Raw genomic sequence first — 22,630 nt, forward strand, 5'->3', positions numbered from 1 at the left:
AACTTTCTAGTCGGTCTGTACTTATCCATTAAGAGACAATCTTTACTTCTTAGCTCTGAAACCTTTATCTTCCACAAGAAGCAGAAGTGGCAACAGGATTATCTTTGTATCTCTGGGGTCTGGCACAGTGCCTAGCATTTAGTGGGTATTCAAAAAAATGCTTAGAGAATTAAAGGAGAGACCACATATCTCATCATCCAGATTCCTGGCAAAAAGAATAACTAAAGAGAAACATTGTCTTCTTTCAAAATAATGTTACTAAATCTCTTAAAGCTACATTTCCTCTGGTTATACATAAAAATTTAGGAATCCCTTCATATTCTGGTACTTAGGTTATTAGAGTTCAGAAGACATCCTTCCAGCCAAGAGTTTATATGACTTGAATTATGAACTTTTGTTTTCATTTTCCAAAGATAAATTACACTGAATATAATGGCCCACGTATATGCTTTTCAAACTATGGTTTCCACTTGATTCTAATAGTTCCTTTTAAAAGCCCTTGAAGTCCAGTCACATAGTTTTCATTAATGAGTAGTTATTTATATCCAAAGAGTAAATAGTCAAAAAACAGAACTAAGACTCTTGAGGAATTAAATAAAATAGAAGAAGCATAACATGAAGAAATAAATTTTTCTTTCTTTTTACCTTAAACATCTCTAGGTTGGCTGCTTTTAGTCTTTCTTCCATTCTGGAACTGGAACGGGGACTGGAAGCCTCGTTGTCAGATAAAACAATGATGTCTGGTGAGGGAGTCAGTCTTCCTCGCTCTGGCTCACTAGAAAAAAAAAGGAAAAAACAAGCTACTTCCAACAGTAAAAGTCCACACAAAAAAAGTTAAGAAAACTTTTTCTCTATGCTGAACAAAAAAATCCAAGGGAATTTAGATTTGTCCGACTCACCCAGAGGAAAACAGACACACTCAAATCCTGGGATGAAGACACCAAGATGTAAATGAAAAATAGTTCCCCCATCTAAATTCCTTACAGAGGATGCAGGGACAAAGATACAAAGACAATGACTGGTTTTCGAATAGGAATAAGAGATCAGTGTTCTTATCACACAGATTTTTAATGAAAATTATAAATGTTTCCCCATATCTCACTCTCCACTGGGCTGTTGTTAGTTATGTAGAGGCTCAAGAAGAAAATGGCTAGCTCTACAAAAGAAGGAAAAGGCAGCAGAGCCTAACTACCACTCTGGATACAGATGATGCACTGCTAAGGAGACAGCTCATTATCATGACATGGCTATGTGACACCTCCTATAATAGTCTATCCTGCCCAGGCGCAGTGGCTCACGCCTGTAATCCCAGCACTTTGAGAGGCTGAGGCAGGTGGATGACAAGGTCAGGAGTTCAAGACAAGCCTGGGCAACATGGTGAAACCCTGTCTTTATTAAAAGTACAGAAATTAGCTGGGCGTGGTGGCAAGTGCCTGTAATCCCAGCTACTCAAGAGGCTGAGGCAGGAGAATTGCTTGAACCAAAGAGGTGGAGATTGCAGTGAGCCAAGATCGTGCCATTGTACTCCATCCAGCCTGGGGAATAAGAGCAAGACTTCATCTCAAAAAAAGACCAAAGAACAATTGCCCTCAACCTATATACTCCCAACTACTGCACTGACAATCTCAAGGAAAGTAGGATTTGGGAATGTACCTTTGAAATCAGAGAATCAGAAGATACACTCATTCTGATTTGGGAACCTGAGGCAATTAGAGTTTCTGAGATTCTTGTTAACTAGGTCTTAAGCAGTATATGCCATTTTTTAAAATCATCTTATAAAAATAAGCATGATGCTTTTAAGGCTAACCCTAGAATGACCTAAGTTATCTAGTAAATAGGATTAGGAGTAAGAGAAGCCAATGTGGGAGATTCAGATTTCAAAGTAATTTCTAGACTCTTTTTTTTTTCTTTGAGACAGAGTCTCACTCTGTTGCTAGGCTGGAGTGCAGTGGCATGACCTCAACTCACTACAACCTCTGCCTCCCAGGTTCAACAATTCTCCTGCCTCAGCCTCCCAAGTAGCTGGGACTACAGGCTTGCACCGTCACACCCAGCTAATTTTATTTTTAGTAGAGATGGGGTTTCACCATGTTTGCCAGGATAGTCTCAATTTCTTGACTTTGTGATCCACCTGTCTTGGCCTCCCAAAATGCTGGGATTACAGGAGTGAGGCACTGTGCCCAGCCTCTAGACTCTTTTTGAGTTAAGATGCTGGATAAAACTCTGGTAAGTGCCGGGCGCGGTGGCTCACGCCTGTAATCCCAGCATTTTGGGAGGCTGAGGCAGGCAGATCACGAGGTCAACAGATTGAGACCATCTTGGCCATGGTGAAACCCCATCTCTACTAAAAATACAAAAATTAGCCAGGCGTGGTGGCACACGCCTGTGGTCCCAGCTACTCGGGAGGCTGAGGCGGAAGAATCACCCCCTCTGGTAAGTAAATGCAAGTTCAATATATTTGATTCTGGAGGTTTAATCCTTTTCTATAAGGCTGTAGACATTATGCTTGCCACTATTCATTCCCTCAAATCATCCAATAATTAATAGTTCCCCCCCTTTTTTTTTTTGAGATGGAGTCTCGTTGTTGTCAGACTGGAATGCAGTGGCAAGATCTTGGCTCACTGCAACCTCCACCTCCCGGGTTCAAGCGATTCTCCTGCCTCAGCCCCACCGAGTAGCTGAGATTACAGGCGTGCACCACCATGTCCAGCTAATTTTTGTACTTTTAGTAGAGACGGGGTTTTACCATGTTCGCCAGGCTAGTCTCAAACTCCTGACCTCAGGTGATCTACCTGCCTCAGCCTTCCAAAGTGCTGGGATTACAGATGTGAACCACCGCACCCAGCTTTTTTTTTTTTCTTTCCCTTTCGAGACAGGGTCTCACTCTGTCACCCATGATGGAGTCCAGTGGCCCAATCACAGCTCACTGCAGCCTTGACCTGCTAGGCTGAAGTGATCCTCCCACCTCAGCCTTCTGAGTAACCAGGACTATCCGCATGTGCCACCATGCCTGGTTGATTTTTTTATTTTTTGTAGAGACAGGCTCTTACTATGTTGCCCAAGTTGGACTCAAGTGACCCTCCCGACTTGGCCTCCAACAACCAACTTAAACACTTAATGATCACAGATCACTAGCTGTCTACTTAACAGGTTTTTTTGTCTCAGTTGCTATTGGCGCATGGATGCTTGTTTTTTTTTTTTTTTTGAGACAGGGTCTCACTCTGTTGCCCAGGCTGGAGTGTAGTGGTACTCGCTGCATTCTCAAACTCTTGGCCCCAAGAGATCCTCCCGCCTCTGCCTCTTGAGTAGCTAGCTGGGAGTACAGGTGCACACCACTGTGCCTGGCTAATTTTTGAATTTTTTGTAGAGGTGGGAGTCTTGCTCTGCTGCCCAGGCTGGTCTTGCACTCCCATGTTAAAGTGATCCTGCTGCCTTAGCCACCCAAAATGTTGGGATTACAGGTGTTAGCCACCATGCCTGGCCAGGACATGGATGCCTTTTGAACAGGGCACCCTTGATCACTAGAATAAGCACTCAATTTCTCAACAGGTTAAAGCTGAGTTGCTAAAATCAACTAAGTTTTGGTGAGGAAATAGGAGGACAGAAAGATCAGAATGACTATCTTATGAACTATTAAATTTGTCTAGATTGCTGGTCACCAACACAGCAAGCTGAGAAGGTAGAAATACAGAAAAAGAAGTGACTAGAGGGAGAAAAGAACCTGATCCCACGTATCAGGAGTAATGGTTAGGCCTGAATAAAGTTTCTGAATTCACTTTTAAAGTGTGATTTACTTACCATTTCTATATTCTTTTGTGCCTCCACCTCTATGATTAACATGGGTAATTTTGTGTGGGCAGATCACTTGAGGCCAAAAGTTTGAGACCAGCCTGGCCAACACGGTGAAATCCTGTCTCTACTAAAAATTCAAAAATTAGCAGGGTATGGTGGTACGCTCCTGTAATACCAGCTAATCAGGAGGCTGAGACACAGAATTGCTTTAACCTGGGAGATGGAGGTTGCAATGAGCTGAGATTGTACCGCTGCACTTCAGCCTGGGCAACAGAGCAAGACTCCACCTCAAAAACATTAAAAAATAAAATAAAAAGTAAAACATCGGTAAATTTGGAATCTGAAAGATTTTTCATTCAGAAGCTCTATTTTGGTCCTGGCTGGATATACACATTATGTCTATTACATATTACAGATTATGTCTAAGGTAAGGAAATTTCCTTGCTCAAATGAGTGCCATTTACTGCTTAGGAACAGCCCAGTAGCAGGACAAAAACAGACATTACTGGATGAAGATTTGGGAATTGTGTGCCATTTATCAGGAAGTTACATCTGAGAACAACTTTAAACGATATTTTATTCCCAGATATAAACATACCCATATTAGGTAGATAGCACAGATAAGGCAAAGCCAAAGTCTCTCTCTTTCCTTTTCTTTCTTTTCGAGTCTGAGTCTCGCACTGTCGCCCAGGATGCAGTGCAATGATGCAATCTTGGCTCACTGTAACCTCTGCCTCCCAGGTTCAAGCGATTCTCCTGCCTCAACCTCCCAAGTAGCTGGGACTACAGGCACCTGCCATCACACAGAGCTAATTTTTTGTATTGAGAGATGGAGTTTCACTTTGTTGGCCAGGCTGGTCTCAAACTCCTGACCTCATGATCTGCCCACCTTGGCCTCCCAAAGTGCTGGGATTACAGGTGTGAGCACTGTGCCTGGCCTATTTTCTTATATATATATTTATTTTTTGAGACAGGGTCTTACTCTGTCACCCAGGCTGAAGTGCAGTGGCAAAACTGTGGTTCACTACAGTCTCGATCTCCTAGGCTCAAGTGATCCTCCCACCTCAGCCTCCCAAGTAGTTAATTTTTAAATTTTTTTAGATAAGGGGTCTTCCTATGTTGCCCAGGCTGGTCTTAAATTTCTAGGCTCAAGTGATTCTCCTGCCTTGGCCTCCCAAAGTGCTGCGATAACAGGCTTAAGCCACGACGTTTGGCCCCAAGTAAAGCCTCATTCCTTTTTTTTTTTTTTTTTTTGAGATGGAGTCTAGCTCTGTCACTCAGGCTGGAGTGCAGTGGCATGATCTCAGCTCTCTGCAACCTCTGCCTCCCAAGTTTAAACGGTTCTCCTGCCTCAGCCTCTCGAGTAGCTGGGATTACAGGCACATGCCACCATGCCTGGCTAATTTTTGCATTTTTAGTAGAGATGAGGTTTCACAATGTTGGCCAGGCTGGTCTCTAACTGCTGACCTCAGGTGATCCCCCTGCCTTGGCCTCCCAAAGTGCTCGGATTACAGGCGTGAGCCACCATGCTCAACCTCATTCCTCAATATTTAAACTAATGAGCTAGGATTCTGGCCTCATTTGTTAAATATTCCAAGAGAGAAATTAATTTGCCCTTTTCCTAAACATAGATATAATTTACAATAGTTGGGGTATATAAGTATGAAATCCTACCTCTTAGAGATTTATTATTAAAAGCCCCATTTGTTGCGGACATCACTTGTGACTTAGTCTGGCATATTCCCAGAAGCTACAAAGTTCCTAATCCTTATCCCAGTAGCAAAAACAACTAAGCAGAGAACTGCTGTCTCTCTCTAGAATTCCACATTAGTAGTGTTGGTTTCATACATACCTTATTTCACAGGTATCATAACTTGCCCAACTGATGGCAAAATAAAATATTTAGGCAATTATGACATGGCTATCAGGTCAAGAACTTCCTTCCTTCTGCTTTCAAATTCTTTCCTCATTTTTTCTTGGTAGAGATGAGGTGCACTATGTTGCCCAGGCTGATTGAACTCTTGCACTCAAGAATGCTGGGATTACAGGTATATACCACTGCACCCAGCCCTGTCCTTCTTTTTATCACAATCAAAGAAATTATGGTTCTCCTTGCTGGGAACCTATCAGATTTGTTTTGTTTTGAGACAGGGTCTTGCTCTGTTGCCCAGGCTGGAGTCCAGGGGTGCAATCTCTGCTCACTGCAACCTCTGCCTCCCAGGTTCAAGCGATTTGCCTGCCTCGGTCCTCCGAGTAGCTGGAATTACAAGTGCCCACCACGATGTCTGGCTAAGTTTTGTATTTTTAGTAGAGACAAGGTTTCACCATGTTGGCCAAGCTGGTCTCAAACTCCTGACCTCAGATGATTCTGCTGCCTCAGCCTCCCAAAAGTGCTGGGATTACACGTGTTAGCCACTGTGCCCAGCCAGTTTTGTTCATTTTCATAGAACATCTTGGGGCTAAGTGGAAATAACTGTCAGTATATTGGAGTCCCACGCTTCCAAAGGACTGTATTTCAAAAGATCATCTCATGCTGGGTAGTGGCCAATGCCTAACAGTCCCAGCTACTCAGGAAGCCAAGTGGGGAAGACTGCTTGAGTCCAGGAATTTGAGGAAATGGTGCACTATGACAGTGCTTGTGAATTGCCAATACACATCAGCCTGGGCAACCTAGCAATACCTGATCTCTTTAAAAAATCTTTAAAAATCACCCCAAACTAACATTTCTTTAAAAATTGCTGGGTTTTCAGGAAGTCTGACTTTTTAACATATAATGTATCTGCAATGTACAATTCAAATAGCACTAATAAAATCTTACCAAAATGTCTACAGAAGGAGCAGGACTGAAAACAGAAAAAAAAAATGTGTTAACAATATTTCTAAGAAAACTGTTAGGGTGGGGCCGGGCATGGTGGCTCATACCTGTAATCCCAGCACTTTGGGAGGCTGAGGCAAGGGATCACCTGAGGTCAAGAGTTTGATACCAGCCTGGCCAACATGGTAAAACCCCATAACTACTAAAAATACAAAGTTAGCTGTACACGGTGGCACATGCCTGTAATCCCAGCTACTCAGGAGACTGAGGCAGGAGAATCACTTGAACCCAGGAGATGGAGGTTGTGGTGAGCCGAGATCATGCCATTGTACTCTGTGTACTGGGGAACAAGAGCAAAACTCCGTCTCAAAGGAAAAAAAAAAAGAAGACGAAAAATGTTGGGCTGGGCATGGTGGTTCATGCCTGATCCCAGCACTTTAGGAGGCCGAGAGAGGCACATCACAGATCACAGGAGTTAAGAGACCAGCCTGGGCTGACACAGTGAAACCTCGTCTCTACTAAAAACACACAAAAAATTAGCCAGGTATGGTGGTACATGTCTGTAGTCCCAGCTACTTGATAGGATGCAGCAGGAGGATTGCTTGAGCCTGGGAGATGGAGGTGGCAATGAGTGGAGATCATGCCACTGCACTCCAGCCAGGGTCACAGAGAGACCTTGTCAGGAAAGAGAGAGGAATAGGGAAGGAAAGCAAAGAAAAATACACTTAAGAGTTTCAATTTGGGATGTGAAGAGTCTACCTAACATTTCTGTAACTCTTTCTCCCCAATGAAGTAGGATAAATTACTTTCTCCAGAAGGTAAGGGTGATTATAAGCAAGTAGGTTGCTCAGGTTCATGATCTCATTCACCCACTACCTTTTCTTTCAAACAATCTAGAGATGAATCTACTTAATATTCTGCTGGCACTACCTATATAACTTACAAGAATTTTTCTCCTCTTCCAGGACCTCTAGGGAGTCTGCCTGAGGTTTTCTACGAGTTTTTGGTTTGCTTGTTTGTTTTGTAAATTGAGATGGAGTCTTGCTCAGTTGCCCACGATGGAGTGCAGTGGCGAGATCTCCACTCACCGCAACCTCTGCTGCCCAGGTTTGAGCAATTCTCAAGCCTCAGCTTCCCAGTAGCTGGGAACACAGGCACACGCCACCACACCTGGCTAATTTTTTCATATTTTCAGTAGAAATGGGGTTTCACCATGTTGGCCAGGCTGGTCTCAATTCCTGACCTCAGGTGATCCACCCACCTCGGCCTCCCAAAGTGCTAGGATTACAGGCGTGAGCCACCACTTCCTAAGAGTTTTTAATATTATTACCAAGAATAATGTTCACTTGGGCTGGGTGCGGTGGCTCAAGCCTGTAATCCCAGCACTTTGGAAGGCCAAGGCAGGTGGATCACGAGGTCAAGAGATCAAGACCATCCTGGTCAACGTGGTGAAACCCCGTCTCTACTAAAGATACAAAAAATTAGCTGGGCATGGTGGCGCGTGCCTGTAATCCCAGCTACTCAGGAGGCTGAGGCAGGAGAATTGCCTGAACCCAGGGGGCGGAGGTAGTGGTGAGCCGAGATCGCGCCATTGCACTCCAGCCTGGGTAACAAGAGCAAAACTCCGTCTCAAAAAAAAACAAAAGAATAATGTTAATTTGTAAAGCGTGGTTTTAAAAAAAACAAAACCAGTAAGTAGACATTAAAAGGTAGAAAAAGTTAACACATGTAAGGTTATAACCATTCCTTTCTTCATTCTCCATCAGTACAGCTTCTTAAGAGATTCTGCTTTGGATCAGTCCTACGACAAACTCAGCAAAGTCATTTGGCGGGCAACTGAACGCTGAAGAATAATTCACACGGCTATCAGTTGTTTCTTTTTTTTCTTTAGATGGAGTTTTGCTGTTGTTACCCAGACTGGAGTGCAATGGCATAATCTCGGCTCACTGCAACCTCTGCCTTCTGGACTCAAGCAATTCTCCTGCCTCAGCCTCCCAAGTAGCTGGGACTACAGGTGCGCACCACCATGCCCAGCTAATTTTTGTACTTTTTTTTTTTTTTTTTTTTAGTAGAGACGGGGTTTCACCTTTTTGATCAGGATGGTCTTGATCTCTTGACCTCGTGATCCACCCGCCTCGGCCTCCCAAAGTGCTGAGATTATAGGCGTGAGCCACCGTGCCCAGCTGAGTTGTTTCTAAACTATTTATAAACTGAATGTTTTAAAAACTAGGGTTGGCCGGGTACAGTGGCTCATGCCTATAATCCTAGCACTTTAAGAGGCCAAGGTAGGCAGATCACCTGAGGTCAGGAGTTCAAGACCAGCCTGGCCAACATGGTGATACCCCATCTCTACCTAAAATATAGAATTAGCTAGGCATGGTGGCACTCGCCTGTAATCCTAGCTACTCAGGAGGCTGAGGCAAGAGAATCATTGAACCTGGGAGGTTCCAGCACTTTGGGAGGCCAATGTGGGAAGATTGCTTGAGACCAGGGAATTTTGAGACCAGCCTGGGCAACATTGTGAGACACTGTCTCTACAAAAGCATTTAAAAATTAGCTGGGTGTGTTGGTGCATTCTAGCTACTTGGGAGGCTAGGGCAGGAAGATAATTTGAGCCTGCAAGTTGGGGGTTACAAGGAGCTATGATCATGCCACTGTACTCAAGACTTTGTGACAAAGTGAGACCCTATCTTTAAAAAAAAAAAAAAAAAACTGGCTGGTTGCCGTGGCCTATGCCTGTAATCACAGCACTTTGGGAGGCTGAGGAAGGACTATCACTTGAGCTCATGAATTCGAGACCAGCCTGGGTAATATGGTAAAAACCTGTTTCTACAAAAAATACAAAAATTACACAGGCATGGTGGGATGTGCCTATAGACCCACCTACTCAGGGAGGTGGGGTGTGGGTTGGGGTTGAGATGGGAAGATTGCTTGAATCTAGGAGGTCAAGGCTATAGTGAGCTGGGATCACACCAGTCACTACATTTCCAGCCTGGGCAACAGATCGAGACCCTGCCTCAAAAACAAAACAAAACAACAACAAAACCCATTAAAGAAAACAAACAAAAAAAACCCTCCAAAATAGGGTTGTCTATACTATGATTCACTGCACAGGTAGAATCAACCACTGGCCAGTCCCAGGTACCTCTCCTTAGTGTGTGCCCTACAGTTTCAAGTACTCGACCTTGAGAGACACCAGAAACATAGGCCTGGGAAAACATGTTTGCATGTATGAGTCAAAGAGAGAGTAACATATATGTGCAAACGAATATATATGTATATAGGAAAGCTGGGAGAAGGGGGTACAGATGCAGCAAGAATGCAGAGACTTACCCACATGAAGATAATTTGCTTTCTGACACAAGAAAAGACAGGCCCAAGCTTTTGGATGTAATAAAAGCTGGGACTCCACAATAAATAGATCCTAAAACTCCTGGAATTATCTGACAAAAAGACTATTTTTTTTTCCTCCTAAGATGGCCATGAAGATCAGAGTGAAGGTATATATTAACTCACTTCCATTTGGCCTATCAGCTCTCTAGTGCCCCTTTAATCCAGAAATGACCATTTTTCTCTTAAGACTAAGAACTACAATTATCTGTAGACTAAGCAGTTTTTGAGGCACCTGGTTTCATTTAGAAATAAAATGAATTTATGGTCAAACTCGATGATACAGACAAATCTTCTTTTAAGAATCTTTAGGATGAAAAACACCCTCCTCTCATTGGAATTCATTTCATTTTCACAGGCTTTATGAGACGACCCTATCCCTGGAGGTAGTTGAGCTGAGCCATACCTCCGTCTAGCACTCATATCCACAGGCTCATCATTGATGTTTTCTTTGCCTGGCCTTCCAGCAGTCCTGTTGTCTCCATGAGGCCTGAGGTTCCCATTAAGTTTTTCTTCATAGCCCTTGACACCACTGCCATCCTGTTTGGTGGGTAACTCATGTGGCACCTCAAGATTTGCCAAATCCTTCCTTTTGAGTAATGCCAACATTTTCAGACGTTCCATGGCCTCATGCCCCTCCATTTTGAGTCGCTTTGCCAGGACATCATCTCGCTCATCTGCTGGGTCCAAGCTCCGCTTCAACAGATTCAAGCGAAGAGCATCTTCTGTCATTCTATCCATCCTATGGAAAGAAAAATACAAGTAAGATCAAAATAAAGTCCCTTAAATAGCCCATTTTTAAAAAGGTGGGATGGTAAAGTTATTAAGAATCACACGTGCACATGCATCCACGTGCACACACGTTCCACATTAATTAAGCTAATGTCCTATCCGATATTGTCTTAGAACATTTATATTAAAGGAGATTTCTCCATTCAACCTCAGTAATTTAAGTAAACTTAAATTTACATAAGCAAAGCCTGTTGATATCTGCCCTTAATTCTGTATGAATACAGATTCAAAATCTTTTTTTTTTTTAACTTTTATTTTACTTTCAAGGGTACATGTGCAGGCTTGTTATACAGGTAAACTGAATGTTATGGTGGGTTTGCAGATTCAAAATCTGAAGACACTTACAATGCTTTTTTAAGTGAAGCACTTGGGTGCTTAGCATAAGAAGCAACATTTTCTTCACTCATGAAGCAAACTTGCTAAAGATAAGCTAATCATTATCCTCCCTTTTCACTTTGATTTTTTTTTATACTAACAAAATCTAAACACAGGCCAGGCATAGTGGCTTAACTTGGATTCCTAGCTCCTCCAGAGGCCAATGTGGGAGGACTGCTTGAGCCCAGGAGTTCAAGACCAACCTGGGCAACATGATGAGACCCCATCTCTACAAAAAAATTAAAAATTTGTCAGGCATGATGGCACATGCCTGTAGTCCCAGCTACTTGGGAGGCTAAAGTGGGAGGATTGCTTGAGCCCAGGAGGTCGAGGCTGCAGTGAGCCTGACTGTACCACTGAACTTCAACTGGAGTGATAGAGCGAGGCTCTGTCTCCAAGAAAAAAAAAAAATCTAAATGCAGATTTAGATTTAGATTTTCTCCAACACTGTCAAATCCAGGGTTGTCCTGGTAGGAAATGGTAATGATAAAGTAGTAAGAACATCTTTTAAGTCACAGAAACACAGGTTAAAATTGCTACTTATGTTAACCAGGTCAAATATTTAATATGCTATTTTACCTTCCCAAGTTTCAAATTCATTTGTAAAAATGAAGTGCTTAAAAAGTTTTTCTATTCCCTAAGAGTGTGAGTTCCATACCAAAGGCATGAGAGCAGGTCCAACAATTCATAGACTCAAGTTATTGAACAGAAAAGACTACCAACATTAATTGATACTCTTACACACAAAAAATTGTATGTGCTTGAATAAAATAAGGGGTATTATGATTCTTTTCCTGGCCAGGCATGGTGGCCCATGCCTGTAATCCCAGCACTTTGGGAGGCCAAGGTGGGTGGATCACCTAAAGTAAGGAGTTCGAGACCAGCCTGGCCAACATGGTAAAACACCCTATCTACTAAAAATACAAAAATGAGCTGGGCGTGGTGGCAGGCGCCTATAATCCCGGCTACTCGGGAGGCCAAGGCAGGAGAATCACTTGGACACAGGAGGCAGAGGCTACAGTGAGCTGAGATTTCACCACTGCACTCCAGCCTGGGTAACAGGGAGGGACTCCATCTCAACAAATAAGGAATAAGTAAATAAAAAAGATTTGGCTGGCCACGGTGGCTCATGCCTGTAATCCCAGCACTTTGAGAGGCCAAGGAGGGCAGATCACGTGAGGCCAGGAGTTTGAGACCAGCTTGGGCAACATAGTGAAATTTCACCTCTACTGAAAATACAAAGAATTAGCCAGGTGTGGTGGCAGGCACCTGTAATCCCAGCTACCTAGGAGGCAGGAGAATTGCTGGAACCTGAGAGGTGGAGGTTGCAGTGAGCAGAGATTGCACCACTGCACTCCATCAAGCCTGGACGACTGAGTGAGACACCATCTCAAAATAAATAAATAAAGATTCTTTTTCAGTTACAATGAAGAAAGAGAATAAACAAAAGGAAACAGGGGCCAGATGAGGTGGCTCATGCTTGTAATCCCAGTACTTTGGGAGGCCGAGGCAGGTGAATCACTTGAGGTCAGGAGTTGGAGACCAGCCTGGCCAACATGGTGAAACCCTGTCTCCACTAAAAATAACAATATTAGTCAGGTATGATGGCACAGGCCTGTAGTCCCAGTGACCTGGGAGGCTGAGGCATGAGAATCACTTGAACCAGAGGTGGAGGTTGCAGTGTGCCACGATTGCATCACTGTTTTCCAGGCTGGGTGACAGAGTGAGACTGTCTTAAAACAAAAACAAAACAAAACCAAGAAAGGAAACACACACCCTTTATTAAATTTGTTTTTATTTTTAAATTAATTAATTAATTTGTTTGTTTGTTTTGAGACGGAGTTTCGCTCGTTACCCAGGCTGGAGTGCAATGGCGCGATCTCGGCTCACAGCAACCTCTGCCTCCTGGGTTCAGGCAATTCTCCTGCCTCAGCCTCCTGAGTAGCTGGGATTACAGGCACGCGCCACCATGCCCAGCTAATTTTTTGTATTTGTAATAGAGACAGGGTTTCACCATGTTGACCAGGATGGTCTCGATCTCTTGACCTCGTGATCCATCCACCTCGGCCTCCCAAAGTGCTGGGATTACAAGCGTGAGCCACCGCGCCCGGCCCACCCAATTTACTTCTAAAAAAATCTTCAGATGGAGTGACTAGAAACTTAAATGCTACAGAACACCGAAAGATAAGCCCTAACTCTATAGTAACAATGTCTTTAGTATTTCAATCAACACTATATAACTGAGAGTAGTAACTGGGCACACCATGGTGAGTTGGGGAGGGCAGAAAAAGTCTGCCACTCAACTGATTATACAGCTAAATGCAAAACGTATAGCCATGCCTCATTTTATTGCATTTTGCTTTATTGTGCTTTGCAGATACTGTGTTTAAAAAAAAAAAAAAACACAAGGCTGTGCGCAGTGGCTCACGCCTGTAATCCCAGCACTTTAGGAAGCTGAGGCACGGGGACCACTTGAGGTCAGGAGTTTGAGACCAGCCTGGCCAAAATGGTGAAACACTGTTTGGTGTTGTGGCACATGCCTATAATCCCAGCTATTTGGGAGGCTGAGGCAGGTGGATCATTTGAACCCAGGAGGCAGAGGTTTCAGTGAGCTGAAATTACACTACTGCACTCCAGCCTGGGTGACAAGAGCGAGACTGTCTCAAAAGACAAAAATCAAACCAAAGGTTTGTGGTAACCCTGTAATGAACAAGCCTAATGGTACCATTTTTCCAACAGCATGTCCTCACTTTGTCTCTGTGTCACATTTTGGTAATTCTTAACAGTATTTCAAACTTTTTCATCATTATTATATCCATTATGATAATCAGCGATCAATGATCTTTGATGTTACTATTTTGTTTTGGGGCACCATGAACTGTACTCAGAAGACGGCAAACTTAATCAGCAAATGCTGTGTGTGTTCTGACTGTTCCACAGACTGGCTGTTCTCCCATTTCTCTCTTTCAGTTGAATATCTAAGTGTTGAACATCTAAGTATTCAACTGAAAGGTGGAGTCACGTCTCTCACTTTAAAAAGCTAGAAATAATTAAGCTTAGTGAGGAAGGCATACTGAAAACCAAGATGGGCTGAAAGCTAGGCCTCTTGCTTTTAACGGTTAGTTGAGTTGTGAATGAGATTATGGAGAAAGTTTTAGTGCACTGGCAAGAAGATCAAACCAGCCACAACATTCCCTTAAGCCAAAGCCTAATCCAGAGTCAGGTCCTAATTCTCTTCAATTCTGTGAAGGCTGGGAGAGATGAGGAAGCTGCAGAAGAAAAGCTGGAAAACTAGCAGAGGCTGGTTCATGAGGTTTAAGAAGTCATGCCGTAAGGCTGGGCACGGTGGCTCAAGCCTGTAATCCCAGCACTTTGGGAGGCCGAGGCAGGTGGATCACGAGGTCAAGAGATCGAGACCATCCAGGTCAACATGGTGAAACCCCGTCTCTACTAAATATACAAAAATGAACTGGGCATAGTGGCCTGTAATCCCAGCTACTCAGGAGGCTGAGGCAGGAGAATTGCCTGAACCCAGGAGGTGGAGGTTGTGGTGAGCAGAGATCGCACCATTGCACTCCAGCCTGGGTAACAAGAGCAAAAACTGTGCCTCAAAAAAAAAAAAAAAAAAAAAAAGTCATGCCGTAACACAAAAGTACAAGGTATAGCAGTAGCCGAGTCCTGACGCAGAAGCTAATATAAGTTATCCAGAAGATCTAGCTGAGATAACCCACAAAGGTGACATATTAACAGGTTTTTTCCCTTTTTTTATTTTCTAATTTTTATTTTAGATTTAAGGGTTATTCCATGGATATACTGCATAATGCTGGGGTTTGGGCTTCTATTGAACCCATCACCCAAAGAGCAAACATAGTACCCAATGGGTAGTTTTTCAACCCTTAACCCTCACTTCATTCCCTGTTTTCGAGTGCTCAGTGTCTACTGTTTTCATCTATAAGTCCATGTGAACAGTACATTTCTTTTTTTCCTTTTTTTTTTTTTTTTTTTTTGGAGACAGAGCAAGACTCTGTCTCCTAAGCTGGAGTGCAGTGACGTGATCTCCGCTCACTGCAACTTCTACCTCCTGGGTTCGAGCAATTCTCCTGCCTCAGCCTCCCAAGTAGCTGGGCCTACAGGTATCTGCCAATACGCCCAGCTAATTTTTGTATTAGTACAGGTGGGGTTTTACTATATTGGCAAGGTTGGTCTCTTCTGACCTCATATGACCCACCTACCTAGGCCTCCCAAAGTGCTGGGATTACAGGCATGAGCCACCACACACGGCCAGTACATTTTCAATGTAGATAAAATAGCCTTCTACCAGAATACTTTCATAGTTAGAGAGGAGATGTCAATACCGGGCTCCAAAGCTTCAAAAGAAAGGCTCTTTTTTTTTTTGAGACGGAGTTTTGCTCACCCAGGCTGGAGTGCAATGGCGTGATCTCGGCTCACCGCAACCTCCGCCTCCTGGGTTCAGGCAATTCTGCCTCAGCCTCCTGAGTAGCTGACATTACAGGCACGCACCACCATGCCCAGCTAATTTTTTCTATTTTTTAGTAGAGACGGGGTTTCACCAAGTTGACCAGGATGGTCTCGATCTCTTGACCTCGTGATCCACCCGCCTCGGCCTCCCAACGTACTGGGATTACAGGCTTGAGCCACCGCACCCGGCCCTAAAGACAGGCTGACTCTCTTTTTAGAGAGTAATATGGCTGGTGACTTTAAATTGAAGTCAGTGCTCATTTACCATTCCAACAGTCCTATGTTAATTATGTTAAATAAACTGGGCAGAGTGCACACCAGTAGTCTCAGCTATGTGAGCACCATCATTGCACCTGTGAATAGCCACTGCACTCCAGCTTGGACAATATAACAAGACTCCATCTCTTAGAAAAAAGTAAGAATTAGGCTAAATCTATTCTGCCTTCGCTCTCTCAATAGAACAATGATGTATGGATGACAGCACACCTGTTTACAGCATAGTTTACTGAATATTTTAAGCCCATGGCTGAGATCTACTGCTCAGAAAAAAAGATTCCTTTCAAAATATTACTGCTCATTGAGAATGCACCCAGTTACTCAAAAGCTCTGATGGAGATGACCAAGGAGATTAATGTTGTTTTCATGCAGCTAACATATCCATTCTACAGATCATGAATTAAGGAGTAATTTTGACTTCCAAATCTTATTATCTAAGAAATATTACTGGGCATAGTGGTTCATGTCTGTAATCCCAGCACTTTGGGAGGCCAAGGCAGGTGGATCACCTAAGGTCAGGAGACCAGTCTGACCAACATGGTGAAACTCCATCTCTACTAAAAATACAAAATTAGTTGGTGTGTAGTGCACACCTGTAATCCAATCTACTTGAAAATGTGAGGCAGAAGAATCATCTGAACCTGGGAGGCAGAGGTGGCAGTGAGCTAAGATCATGCCACTGCACTACAGCCTGGGCAACAAGAGCAAAACTCGGTCTCAAAAAAAAAAAAAAAAAAAAAAAAAAAAGGAATATTAATATATTTCAGGCCAGGCATGGTGTCTCACACATGTAATTCCAGTGATTTCGAGGCCAAGGTGGGAGGACCACTTGAGCCCAGGAGTTTGAGACTGGCCTGGGCAACATAGTGAGATCCTGTCTCTATAGAAATAAAAATTTAAAAAGCCTCCTGGAAAGTATTTACCATTGCAGGAGGAAGTAAAACTATCAATATTAACAGGAATTTGAACTTAGTTGATTATAACTTTCACAGGTGACCTTTGAAAGGAAATTATTGCAAATGTGGTCAAAACAGCAAGAAAACTACAATTAGAAGAAAGGATAGGCTGGGTACAGTGGCTCACGCTTGTAATCCCAGAACCTTGGGAGGCTGAGGCAGAAGGATCACTTAAGCCCAGTTTGAGACCAGTCTGGACAACAAAGTGAGACCCCATCGCTACAAAAAAATAAATTAGCTGGGCACAGTGGCATGTACCTCACTCGGGAGGGTGAAGCGGGAGGATTGCATGAACCCAGGAGTTGAGGCTCTAGTGAGCTACGATCATGCGACTATACTCCAGCTTGGGTGACAGATCACAACTGAGTCTCTTTAAAAAACAAAAACAAAACTTTGAATGGATAAGGAGTTGCTTCTATGGATGAGCAAAAAAAAAATGGTTTCTTGAGATGGAATCTAATCCTGGTAAGATGCTGTGAATATTGTTGAAATGACACCAAAAGATTTACAATATTCCATAAACTTGACAAAACAGCAGCAGGGTTTGAGAGGGATGACACCAATGTTGAGAGAGGAATGACACCAATGTTGAAAGTAGTTCTACTGTGGATAAAACTGGTATCAAACAATACCACATGCTATATGAAAATCTTTTATGAAACCAGGGTCAATCCATGTGGCAAACTTCATCATCTTATTTTAAGAAATTGCCGGCCGGGCGTGGTGGCTCAAGCCTGTAATCACAGCACTTTGGGAGGCCGAGGCGGGTGGATCACAAGGTCAAGAGACCGAGACCATCCTGGTCAACATGGTGAAACCCTGTCTCTACTAAAAATACAAAGAAAATTAGCTGGGCATGGTGGCACGTGCCTGTAATCCCAGCTACTCAGGAGGCTGAGGCAGGAGAATTGCCTGAACCCAGGAGGCAGAGGTTGCTGTGAGCCAAGATCGTGCCTTTGCACTCCAGCCTGGGTAACAAGAGCGAAACTCTGTCTCAAAAAAAAAAAAAAAAAAAAAAAAAACACCAAACAAAGAAATTGCCAGGTTGGCCAGGCGCGGTGGCTCACATCTGTAATCTTAAAAAAAAAACAAAGAAAATTGCCAGGTTACCTTTCAGCAACCACCACACTGATGAGTCAGCAGTCATCTACATGGAGGCAAGACACTCTACCAGCTAAAAGATTATGACTTGCTGAAGGCTCAGATGATTGTTAGCACTTTTTAGCAAGAAAGTATTCATTTAAGCTGTATACATTTTTTAGACATAATCCTATTGTACTTAATAGACTAGACCATAATATAAACATAACTTTTATTATTCTTTTTTTTTAAAGAAAGAGTCTCACTCTGTTGCCCAGGCTATAGTGCAGTGGCGTGATCTTGGTTCACTACAACCTCCACCTCCTAGGTTCAAGTGATTCTCCTGCCTCAGCTTCCTGAGTAGCTGGGATTACAGGTGTGTGCCACTATCCCCAACTAATTTTTGTGTTTTTAGTAAAGATGAGGTTTCACCATGTTAGCCAGGCTGGTCTCAAACTCCTGACCTCAACCGATCTGCCCTTGGCCTCCCAAAGTGTTGGGATTACAGGCGTGAGCCACTGTGCCCAGCCTAAACATAACTTTTATATACACTGGGAAACCAGTAACTTGTGTGACTTGCTTTATTGCAGTATTTGTCTTATTGTGGTGATCTGTAACAGAACATACAACATCTCCAAGGTATATCTGTACTTTAGAAAAGTACACAGTAAGGCAGTGGCTTGTGTCTATAATCCCAGTGACTCAAAGGCTGAGGCAAGAGGATCACTGGAGGCTGAGAATTGGAGACCAGCCTGGGAAACTCACCTCTAAAAAAAAAAAAAAAATTTTTGAGTCTCACTTTGTCACCCAGGCAGGAGTGAAGTGGCACGACCTTGGCTCACTGCAACCTCCACCTCCTGGGTTCAAGTGATTCCTATGCCTCAGCCTTTCAAGTAGCTGGGATTACAGGTGTTTACCACCACACCCAGCTAATTTTTCTATCTTTAGTAGAGATGGGGATTCACCATGTTGGCTAGGTTGGTCTCGAACTCCTGACCTAAAGTGATCCACCCCCACCTTGGCCTCCCAAAGTGCTAGGATTACAGGCATGAGCCACTGTGCCCGGCCTAAAAAAAATTAAAAAAGAAATATTGGCTGGGTTTGGTGGCTCACACCTGTAATCCCAGCACTTTGGGAGGCTGAGGTGGGGAGATCATGAGGTCAGGAGTTCAAGACCAGCCTGGCCAACATGGTGAAACTCCGTCTCTCCTAAACATACAAAAATTAGCTGGGCATGGTGGCATGAGCCAGTAATCCCAGCTACTCAAGAGGCTGAGGCAGGAGAATCACTTGAATCTGGGAGGCAGAGGTCGCAGTGAGCCAAGATTGCACCACTGCACTTCAGCCTGGGCAACAGAGACTTTGTCTCAAAAATTAAAAAGAAATATGGCCGGGCGCGGTGGCTCATGCCTGTAATCCCAGCACTTTGGGAGGCTGAGGCGGGTGGATCATGAGGTCAAGAGATCGAGATCATCTTGGTCAACATGGTGAAACTCCGTCTCTACTAAAAATAAAAAAAAATTAGCTGGGCATGGTGGCGCGTGCCTGTAATCCCAGCTACTCAGGAGGATGATGCAGGAGAATTGCCTGAGCCCAGGAGGCGGAGGTTGCAGTGAGCCAAGATCGCGCCATTGCACTCCAGTCTGGGTAACAAGAGTGGAATTCCATCTCAAAAAAAAAAAGAAATATTACCCAGGCATGGCAACTAAGGTGGGAAGATCATTTGAGCTCAGGAGTTTGAGGCTGCAGTGAGTTATGACTGTGCCACTCTACTCAGCCTGGGTAACACAGTAAATCCTCTTACATATGCATATCAAGATATACACATGTAAGCTGATATACTACAGTTTCTAGTTTTGAGATATATTAATGAGCACTAATAGTATATGACAAAACAACAAAATACAGTAACCTAGAGCTAGAGTTTGGGATGCCATCATTACCTTGGCTCCTTGAACTAATTATTACACAAACAGCTGAAAATAAGTCAAATAATTTCCCATTACTATACATTAATGATTCAAGAAAGAAACTGACACATCAGACATTGTGAGAAACAAGAACCCAGGTATCTGAATGTTTGAGGTAAATCTTTCCTAATAGATAGGAAAATTCTAAGCAATCTGTCCATGGCTACTCTTGTCTTTACTAATCTATAAACCTCAACTATATGCACTCACAATCATGCCTGCCTCAAAATCCAATGTAAAATGGACGAACTTTGGAAACGTTATGCTGAATAAAAGAAACCAGACACAAAAGGACAAATATCATATGGTTCTGCCAGGTGAGGTGGCTCACACCTGTAATTCCAGCACTTGGGGAGGCCGAAGCGGAGTTTGAGACCAGCCTGGCCAACATGGTGAAACCTCATCTCTATTTAAAAAAATATAAAAATTAGCCACGTGTGGTGGCAAACAGCTGTATTCTCAGCTAGTTGGGAGGCTGAGGCAGGAGAATTGCTTGAACCCAGGAGGCAAAGGTTGCAGTGAGCCAAGACAATGCCATTGCACTCCAGCCTGGACAACAGAGCAACACTCCGTCTCAAAACAAAAATTGTATTTATTGTTCCACATATATAAGGTACCTACAGAGAGAAAGTGTAATAGAGGGCAGAGCATGGTAGCAAGTGCCTATAACTGTAGCTACTTGGGATGCTGAGATGGGAGGAATGCTTGAATGTCAGGAGTTGAAGACCAGTCTAGGCAACATAGTAGGATGCCCTTATCTCAAAAACAACAAAAAACAAACAAACAAAAAAACAAAAAGCAAAAAATAAGAAAACAAAACAAAACAAAAAGGTAGAATAAAGGTTTCCAGCTCAAGTAGGGGTGGGGAGTGAGGGGTTATTGATTAATGGGAGCAGAGTCTCTGGAATGAAGAAAAAGTTCTGGAAGTAGGTAGTGGTGATGGTTGCAAAACATCGTGAATGTACTTAAATCCACTGAATTATATACTTACAAATGGCTAAAATGGTAAATTTTATGTTACATATTTTTTTACCACAATAAAATTGCAAAAAAAATCCAACATAATAACTGCCAAGGGGCACACATTATAGTTTTAGGGTGATGGGAAATATTCTTCTAAAACTGGACTGTTGTTACTGCAGTTGCACAACTTTGTAAATACATTTAAAAAAATTCTACAGTTAAATTATGCCCCTACTATAAAATTGTCAAAATAATATCACCAAAAACTTGTCACATAAATATTCCCCCACAAAAAAAGGAAAATTTTATAAAATGAACGTTGCGTGTTGCCTTTTAATGCCTAAACAATCTTTGTTTCTTCTGTGATCCTAATAACAGCTACTATTTCTTTTTTTATTTTGAGATGGAGTCTCACTCTGTTGCCCAGGTTGGTGTGCAATGGCATGATCTTGGCTCACTGCAACTTCTGCCTCCCGGGTTCAAGCAATTCTCCTGCCTCAGCCTCCCAAGTAGCTGGGACTATGGGTGCGCACCACCATGCCTGGCTAATTTTTGTATTTTTAGTAGAGACAGGAGTTTCATCATATTGGCCAGGCTGGTCTCGAACTACTGACCTTGTGATCCGCCCACCTCGGCCTCCCAAAGTGTTGGGATTACAGGCGTGAGCCACTGTGCCCAGTCACTTAAATCTTTTCAACAAACTACTAAGTAGGTAGTCCTACTTCACCAGTAGGAAGAGGTGTATCCCAACTGCAAAACTCTAAGTAAATCTGGAACTACAACACAGTTCTAGCTCATTTCCAAAATCTATTTCATAATACAACACCCTTCTCAGAGCCAGACATCTTAAGAAGCAGTATATTCATGTGTCTGCACATCTATCCATCCATCCACCCCACAAATATTAATCATATGTTTGACTATGTGTCAAACTCAGGCATTAGGAATAAAGGTTTTTGGAAAAAGACTAGGTTACTGTTTTCCAGAATTTCATTCCAATAGAAGGATGTGCATATAGCAAAAATATATACTTGGATGTGGATGTTTACATAAACTCATTCTCTCTGCCTTTTTTTTTTTTTTTGGAGATGGAGTTTTTGCTCTTTTGCCCAGTCTGGAGTGCAATGGCACAATCTCAGCTCACTGCAAAGAGACTGCACATGGCCTCCTCTTTTTCAAGTTTCACTGTCATCTAGGCTGGAGTGCAGTAGTGCCATCATGACTCACTGAAACCTGGGCCTCCGTCTCCTGGGTTCAAGCGATTTTCCTGCCTCAGCCTATAGAGAAGCTGGGATTACAGGTACCAGCCACAAGGCCCAGATAATTTTTATATTTTTAGTAGGGACGGGGTTTCACCATGTTGGCCAGGCTGGTCTCAAACTCTTGACCTCAGGTAATCCACCCATCTCAGCCTCTCAAAGTGCTGGGATTACAGGTGTGAGCCTCCGAGCCTGGCCTGGTTTTTTTTGTTTGAGTCTCACTCTATCATTCAGGCTGGAGTGCAGTGGTGGTGCACTAAAGCCTGCGGGTTCAAGAGATTCTCATCCCTCAGTCTCTTGAGTAGCTGGAACTACAGATGTGCACCACCATGCACATATTTTCTCTTTTACATTCAGAGGAAGAAAATAGAATGGATAGGAGTTGGTGACTTAGATTTAGGGGTCAGAGAAAGGATTATTCCCTGGCTATAAGAAAGCAGAGGCCAGGCACAGTGGCTCACGCCTATAATCCTAGCACTCTGG

General features: G+C 43.2%; 1 protein-coding gene across 9 annotated transcripts in view; it reads right to left on the minus strand.

Annotated features, from left to right (window-relative positions):
• Positions 1 to 22,630, minus strand: part of GATAD2B (GATA zinc finger domain containing 2B) — a 119,552-nt gene that overhangs the window by 14,956 nt on the left and 81,966 nt on the right. For all 9 annotated transcript variants that reach the window (XM_035279938.3, XM_078355784.1, XM_054247735.2 and 6 more), the window contains 2 exons: positions 10,404 to 10,739; positions 646 to 775 (listed from right to left, as the gene is read on the minus strand). In XM_035279938.3, the coding sequence (XP_035135829.1) occupies positions 646 to 775; positions 10,404 to 10,738 (465 nt within the window). In that variant the 5' untranslated portion in view covers position 10,739. The remainder of the gene's footprint in view (positions 1 to 645; positions 776 to 10,403; positions 10,740 to 22,630) is intronic.

This window comes from Callithrix jacchus, chromosome 18 (assembly GCF_049354715.1).
Source record: "Callithrix jacchus isolate 240 chromosome 18, calJac240_pri, whole genome shotgun sequence".
NCBI classification, from domain to species: domain Eukaryota; kingdom Metazoa; phylum Chordata; class Mammalia; order Primates; family Cebidae; genus Callithrix; species Callithrix jacchus.